General features: G+C 41.1%; 1 protein-coding gene across 2 annotated transcripts in view; it reads left to right on the top strand.

Annotated features, from left to right (window-relative positions):
* LOC138965707 (uncharacterized) overlaps nt 1–7,013 on the top strand; it is a 41,071-nt gene extending 34,058 nt beyond the window's left edge. The window contains exons 11-16 of one of the 2 annotated variants that reach the window (XM_070337885.1): nt 2,316–2,408; nt 2,556–2,687; nt 3,077–3,220; nt 5,608–5,716; nt 6,152–6,291; nt 6,875–7,013. In XM_070337885.1, the coding sequence (XP_070193986.1) occupies nt 2,316–2,408; nt 2,556–2,687; nt 3,077–3,220; nt 5,608–5,716; nt 6,152–6,234 (561 nt within the window). In that variant the 3' untranslated portion in view covers nt 6,235–6,291; nt 6,875–7,013. The remainder of the gene's footprint in view (nt 1–2,315; nt 2,409–2,555; nt 2,688–3,076; nt 3,221–5,607; nt 5,717–6,151; nt 6,292–6,874) is intronic. The other variant, XM_070337886.1, reaches the window with a different exon arrangement.
* Nucleotides 7,014–7,965: the final 952 nt, after the last annotated feature.

Raw genomic sequence — 7,965 nt, 5'->3', positions numbered from 1 at the left:
TGTGTATGTGTGTTAGTGTTAGTGTGTATGCGTGTGTGTGTGTGTGTGTGTGTGTGTGTGTATGTGTGTGTGTGTGTGTGTGTGTGTGTGTGTGTGTGTGTGTGTGTGTGTGTGTGTGTGTGTGTGTCAAATGAGGCAGGGGTCGGACCAAGGACAAACTGCGAGCCCTAAAGCACCATTAGTATAACTGGCACAGACTTATAACTAAATCTCTGGCAGTTCTCAGTTGGAAGTTGGAAGTTGTTGGTACATTAATATTTGGAAACAAGTTGCGTAAGGCGAAAATACAATATTTAGTCAAGTAGCTGTCGAACTCACAGAATGAAACTGAACGCAATGCCATTTTTCAGCAAGACCGTATACTCGTAGCATCGTCAGTCCACCGCTCATGGCAAAGGCAGTGAAATTGACAAGAAGAGCGGGGTAGTAGTTGCGCTAAGAAGGATAGCACGCTTTTCTGTACCTCTCTTTGTTTTAACTTTCTGGGCGTGTGTTTAATCCAAACATATCATATCTATATGTTTTTGGAATCAGGAACCGACAAGGAATAAGATGAAAGTGTTTTTAAATTGATTTGGACAATTTAATTTTGATAATAATTTTTATATATTTAATTTTCAGAGCTTGTTTTTAATCCGAATATAACATATTTATATGTTTTTGGAATCAGCAAATGATGGAGAATCAGATAAACGTACATTTAGATCGTTTTATAAATTTTTATTTTTTTTTACAATTTTCAGATTTTTAATGACCAAAGTCATAAATTAATTTTTAAGCCACCAAGCTGAAATGCAATACCGAAGTCCGGGCTTCGTCGAAGATTACTTGACCAAAATTTCAACCAATTTGGTTGAAAAATGAGGGCGTGACAGTGCCGCCTCAACTTTCACGAAAAGCCGGATATGACGTCATCAAAGACATTTATCAAAAAAATGAAAAAAACGTTCGGGGATATCAATCCCAGGAACTCTCATGTCCAATTTCATAAAGATCGGCCCAGTAGTTTGGTCTGAATCGCTCTACACACACACACAGACAGACAGACAGACACACACACACACACACACACACACACACACACACACACACACACACACACACACACACACATACACCACGACCCTCGTCTCGATTCCCCCCTCTACGTTAAAATATTTAGTCAAAACTTGACTAAATATAACAAGTCGCGTAAGGCGAAAATACAATATTTTGTCAAGTAGCTGTCGAACTCACAGAATGAAACTGAACGCAATGCCATTTTTCAGCAAGACCGTACACTCGTAGCATCGTCAGTCCACCGCTCATGGCAAAGGCAGTGAAATTGACAAGAAGAGCGGGGTAGTAGTTGCGCTAAGAAGGATAGCACGCTTTTCTGTACCTCTCTTTGTTTTAACTTTCTGAGCGTGTTTTTAATCCAAACATATCATATTTATATGTTTTTGGAATCAGGAACCGACAAGGAATAAGATGAAAGTGTTTTTAAATTGATTTGGACAATTTAATTTTGATAATAATTTTTATATATTTAATTTTCAGAGCTTGTTTTTAATCCGAATATAACTTATTTATATGTTTTTGGAATCAGCAAATGATGGAGAATAAGATAAACGTAAATTTGGATCGTTTTATAAATTTTAATTTTTTTTTACAATTTTCAGATTTTTAATGACCAAAGTCATTAATTAATTTTTAAGCCACCAAGCTCAAATGCAATACCGAAGTCCGGGCTTCGTCGAAGATTACTTGACCAAAATTTCAACCAATTTGGTTGAAAAATGAGGGCGTGACAGTGCCGCCTCAACTTTCACGAAAAGCCGGATATGACGTCATCAAAGACATGTATCAAAAAAATGAAAAAAACGTATGGGGATTTCATACCCAGGAACTCTCATGTCAAATTTCATAAAGATCGGTCCAGTAGTTTAGTCTGAATCGCTCTACACACACACACAGACAGACAGACGCACATACACCACGACCCTCGTTTCGATTCCCCCTCGATGTTAAAATATTTAGTCAAAACTTGACTAAATATAAAAACCATACCAATTGTTCTCAATCTGCGAAAGTAATTCATCAACACAAATGAATCAGTCAGGCTGATGATGTAGCCCGGATTAACGTGGAATGTGGCTTGCAACGTTTTGAAAAGTGTCGACTAATCCGTGGTTATGTCCATGATGTGGAAATACTCCAACACAAATGTCGGCGCATATCTCAGTAATACCTGTGTATACACATTGAAACTGCGTTACTGACGCGGAGGTTTTATTTATTTACTTACACCCAGGATGTATATGATTTTGTTCCAGAGTGCAATGACGGATTCTATGGAAATGATTGCAGCAAGGGATGTGATGCACAATGTCAAAATGGATGCAGCAAAGATAATGGATACTGTGCTGGTAAGTCAACATGCGATTTGTAGGCTGCTTTAGTTTTCTTTTCTTTTTTTCATTGTATGATGGTTTTGTTATATTTGTTTGTTCGTGTTTCGTTTACTGATACCAACAAATCGTTATAATCTTTAACAACAATCCTCTATGTTTCAGCCTGTGATGATGGAGTGTACGGGACGTTGTGTAACGAGACATGCTCCCCAGGATGTGCACGCTGTGACCAGACCTCTGGTAACTGTACGGCCTGTGACAGTAACAGCCACCTGGTGTTCCCTGAATGTACAGGTAATGTGTTAGTCCACCTGCCAATGATTTGTCCAACGTACGTGGTGGATGACTCTGTGATGACCGCTGTCAGGCCATATGTTCACGACTTGTTCAGCGAGTAGAATAAAGGCAGTTTACTCTCTCTATGTTCAAGCGGAACATATACCCTAGCTTTTGTCTTTGGTATCGCGTGTATGAACGTACTGTTTAACTCACAACACGTTGATTCAGATTTACATCGCCGTCAGAGCGCTTTCTTCTCGTAGAATCATGTGCCTATTTGTTGTGTATATATTTGCCACTGAGTTTTTGTCAAGTATTACACAAATATCAGTTGTCAAATTACGTTATATTGCCCATGGGCATCACTTTTTAATCTGACCATGTATCCATGTCTGTGTTGTCAGATTGTAAGGATGGCTATCACAGGCAAACCACAACTCCCTGCATCCAGTGCCAGGGGAGGTGTTACAACAGCACACCGTGTAACAAGACCACCGGTCATTGTGACAGGTGTCCACCTGGGAAAGAGGGGGAACTGTGTGACCGAGGTATTAAAATTTAATTATATACGTGTATCATCGCATTCTCTCTCTCTCTCTCTCTCTCTCTCTCTCTCTCTCTCTCTCTCTCTCTCTCTCTCTGTCTCTCTCTGTCTCTCTCTCTGTCTGTCTCTCTCTGTGTCTCTCTCTCTCTCTCTTTCTCTCTCTCCCTCTCTCTCTCTCTCTCTTTGTGTCAGTGTGTGTGTGTTCTGATAATGTATGGTTGTATATCTGTATATCACATGTCGATAAAAAATGATCTTATTCTTATATTACTATTATTGCGTGTGTCTGCGTTTCATCATAAAAAGTTTGTTCCTATGTATTCCCATTTCGATTATAACCATTTTGCTTAGATCAGGACTAGCTGTAAGAAAGGTCCTACGGACCTAATGCTATCTTTCCTGTAATAAAGTTCAATGTTTCAATGTTTCAATGTTTCTCTCTCTCTCTCTCTCTCTCTCTCTCTCTCTCTCTCTCTCTCTCTCTCTCTCTCTCTCTCTCTCTCTCTCTCTCTCTCTCTCTCTCTCTCTCTCTCTCTCTCTCTCTCTCTCTCTCTCTCTTCCTTAGATTTACACTTGTGTGTGAAACTATATATGTATTATATATGTCTATACCCCCAAAGGAAGGCGCACATGCCGACATATTGGTATATCAATCAATCAATCAATCAATCAATGAGGTTTATATCGCGCATATTCCGTGGGTACAGTTCTAGGCGCTCTGCAGTGATGCCGTGTGAGATGTAGAGATTACATGCCGAGTCTCAGTGATTATTGAAAATAATGTTCTAAGTTAGCGGATCATGACAAATACGAGCTTCAGTGAGCTTCTTCATGACCACGAACTTAGACCAATGTTTTTAATAATCACTGAGACGAGGTGTGTAACCTCTTTATTCCTCCTTTCTTCAGTTATTCAAAGAAAACAGGAGTTTTTGTGCGAAAGTTTGATCGAATCCGAATCACTCAACCAGTCAACCTGCGCAGGCGATCGACTAATGCGCGGTTGTATAGTTCCGTGCAAATCATTCCATTCTGTTTACACTTCTTGTCAGTTTCCCTGTTTTGGACTAAAATCAAGTACACAGATATGCTGTTATTCTGCTGTGGCGGTAAAGGCAGATATTGTGTGTTCTGTTTATGTTTTAGTATCGCTTAAGATAATGTTCTTTCGTCAAATGGGACTAGCAGACGAACATTTGCACCCGTGTTCCAACGTTAATTACTGTATGAAGTTCAGTTTTCTGGGGAAAATAGTGTATGAAACCGCTTTATGTTGTTTAAATTGATGAGATGTGTGCATTTGGTTGCGTGTGATCTGTTTATAAAATGAAATATTGTTAAAAACTGACCGTCGGATTGCAGTCAGTGTTGTCGAAGAAACTGCGTTAAAAGAAGGGGAACTACTCTTGTCGCTAGAGTATGAGTTACTTGCCTTGGGAATTTGCTTGTGATGAACGGTTTGTGCACGGCAGATCTAGATTCAGAAAACAACCGAACTCATGGATTTTATATGGAGATTCATGTGTTCAGGCCTGTAGTTGTTAATTTAAATGCGGTATGTTTGTATTGTTTGCTCCAGAAATGTATACTTCGTACATTAGAGCGTTCGGAACTTTTCAGTCGCAAAAGTAGTACCGAAACAGAACAGCTTCTCAACCCATTGCACTATCGTTATTTGTTTGGTTGCTGGGTCATTATCGAAAAATAACTAGCTCTACAAGTTTACAGAGGTAAAGAAGCAGAGGGGGGAATAAGAAATTTTATACGGCCAGTAGATTGCAGCCATTTCGGCGCATATTTATCTTTCACGGCTTATTGTTCCAAGTCACACGGGTATAGGTAGACAATTATTAACTGTGCCTAAGCATTTTTGCCAGAAAAGATCCTTTTGTCAATCGTGGGATCTTTAACGTGCACACCCAATGTAGTGTACACGGGGGGGTTCGGACACCGAAGAGAGTCTGCACACAAAGTTGACTCTGAAATAAATTTCCGCCGAACCTGGGATCGAACTCACGCTGACAGCGGCCAACTGAATACAAATCCAGCGCGCTACCAACTGAGCTATATCCCCGGGATAAACATAGCTCGTTTGTTGTTTTCTTTGCCTTCTCTTCTCAATATGTGTATTTATATATTGTTTAACTCAGTGTGTGTGTGTGTGTGTGTGTGTGTGTGTGTGTGTGTGTGTGTGTGTGCGCGCATGTGTGTGTGTGTGTGTATGTGTGCGTGCGTGTGTGTGTGTGTGTATGTGTGTATGTGTGTGTGGGTGTATGTATGTGTGTGTGTGTGTATGTGTGTGTATGTATGTGTATGTGTGTGTGTGTGTGTGTGTGTGTGTGTGTGTGTGTGTGTGTGTGTGTGTGTGTGTGTGTGTGTCTGTGAATGTAGACGAGCAGAAGCAGGAACCTCCTATCATGTCTGCTACTGTTGGCGCGACTGTTGGTGTTATTGTCGTCATTATCCTTGTTGTTGCGGTTGTCGGTGTCATCTTTGTCAGGTAATAAATCAACATCTCAATTAAAAGTACATTGTTGAAATAAAACCAAAAGTGCATCACATTTGAACAGCACAGAGAGAGAGAGAGAGAGAGAGAGAGAGAGAGAGAGAGAGAGAGAGAGAGAGAGAGAGAGAGAGAGAGAGAGAGAGAGAGAGAGAGAGAAAGAGAGAGAGAAAGAGAGAGAGAGATAGACAGACAGACAGACAGACAGACAGACAGAAAAAGAGAGAGAGGTGGGAGAAACAGAGATACAGATAGAGTGAGATATGAGTGTGTGTGCTTACGTGCGTACGTGTGTGTAAATTAGTGCGTAATTACGTACGTGCATGAGTGCTGTTGGATGTATGCATTCTTCGCCTCCCGAATGTTTGTGTTATACATGTTTGTAATATATCGCACATGACGATTTTGCCCACTTGTGTATGCTCTCCCTAGACGTCGCAAACGGAAGCACAAGTCTGGCGCTGCAAAGGGAGAGGCAGCAGTCATATACAGCAACACAGAGGCAACGGACATGATAACGGACAGTCAGGCTACCATAACGGATGATTCCTCGCCCAAGTCGGACAATGCAGGTAATTGCAACGATCGTTGCTCGGGTCGTGGGTGGGACTTGTCTGGGATCGGGGTTGGTGTTTGTGTGTGTAGAGCATTTGAGGTAGATACGGCTATAGCATGAGACCGAAATTCGACTATTTGTCTATCAATATCGAGTAACCTAGCAATTAGCGATTCTGTGTGGATGACACTACTTAAATTACCATCCCCAATCAGGGGTTTGGGCATATCACCTTGCGTTTCCTAAATGTGCTGAAATCCAAATGTTTTCCTTAGCACATTTGCTGACGATTACGTTCCCGTCAAAACTAGCGTCTCGTCTTTTGTAACACGAGTTAATTGTCTATTATGCGAGTGTCTTTCGAGGAGCATTCCTGATGTAGCCAGGTGTTGTCGACATCAACGCGTGTATAGCAGATTAAAAGAGGAAGGAGACCGAGAAATACTAAAACAAAGAGTGTGATAGTGTTTGCTTGTTTTTGAAATTATAAAGCTGCTGCAAATGCTGATTTCATTTCTGTGTTGTTTTTTGTATAGCCTTATCGCCTTTTATTGCTTCTTTACTGTTTATTATATATCACTCTCAATATATCTCCTTAGCAGATAACTCAGTCAAACCTGAAAGCGACTTCAAGGTCGAGACAAAGCCCTCAGTGCAGGTCAAAGCCGACCAGCTCTATGAAAACGTCACTATCGTCAAATTGAAGCCCAAGATTCAATCAGCCAAACCTTCCAGTGATAAGAACTCTGCTTCCGTCGTGACGTCTTCTCAACAAAATGGCGTCAAGAAGGCAAACGCGTCGAGTAAAAAGAAAGGGAAACCACTGGTAGCAGCCAAGCCAAGTAAAGAGAGAGCATTCAATGCAGGGACGGTAACTCCGTCGGACCCGTTACCGGATTACGAGGAGGAGGACTTTGTCGTGTCGGACGCGATTTATGCAAATGAGGAGCTGTACGCCAACATCAAGCCGACAGGGATCCGTGTGGACAAGTTGCAGCAAACTGTGGTCAACAAACTGCGGGACGGGTTGCTGGAAGAAGAGTTTATGGTAAGGGAAACCTTGGGCTGTCTGTGCGTGTTTGTTTGTTACAACCGTGTTATGTGTAGTAAGTTTATGTAACAGTGTGCCACTTTCTTTATAAAGTCACACGACACAGAACAAGTCATGGGACGTCAGAATAGAACATCATGCTACGAGAGACGTCTCGCGCAGTCACGCGTCGTTCGAGATTATTCCATATACTGTTCTAAAGACAACTTTTTCAAACAAAATGTCAGCTAAATTTACGGAGTCGAATGACCGTAGTCGAATATCGGACACAAGCTCACATGACGTTAATAGACTTTAGTTGTAAAGCTGTTTTTTATATTTAGTCAAGTTTTGACTAAATATTTTAACATCGAGGGGGAATCGAAACGAGGGTCGTGGTGTATGTGCGTGTGTGTGTGTGTGCGTGTGTGCGTGTGTGTGTGTGTGTAGAGCGATTCAGACTAAACTACTGGACCGATCTTTATGAAATTTGACATGAGAGTTCCTGGGTATGAAATCCCCATACGTTTTTTTTCATTTTTTTGATAAATGTCTTTGATGACGTCATATCCGGCTTTTCGTGAAAGTTGAGGCGGCACTGTCACGCCCTCATTTTTCAACCAAATTGGTTGAAATTTTGGTCAAGTAATCTTCGACAAA

Source organism: Littorina saxatilis, linkage group LG4 (assembly GCF_037325665.1).
Source record: "Littorina saxatilis isolate snail1 linkage group LG4, US_GU_Lsax_2.0, whole genome shotgun sequence".
Classification (NCBI taxonomy): Eukaryota; Metazoa; Mollusca; class Gastropoda; order Littorinimorpha; family Littorinidae; genus Littorina; species Littorina saxatilis.
Note: the sequence above shows the minus strand (reverse complement) of the source record. Positions and strands in the feature narration are given on the sequence as shown.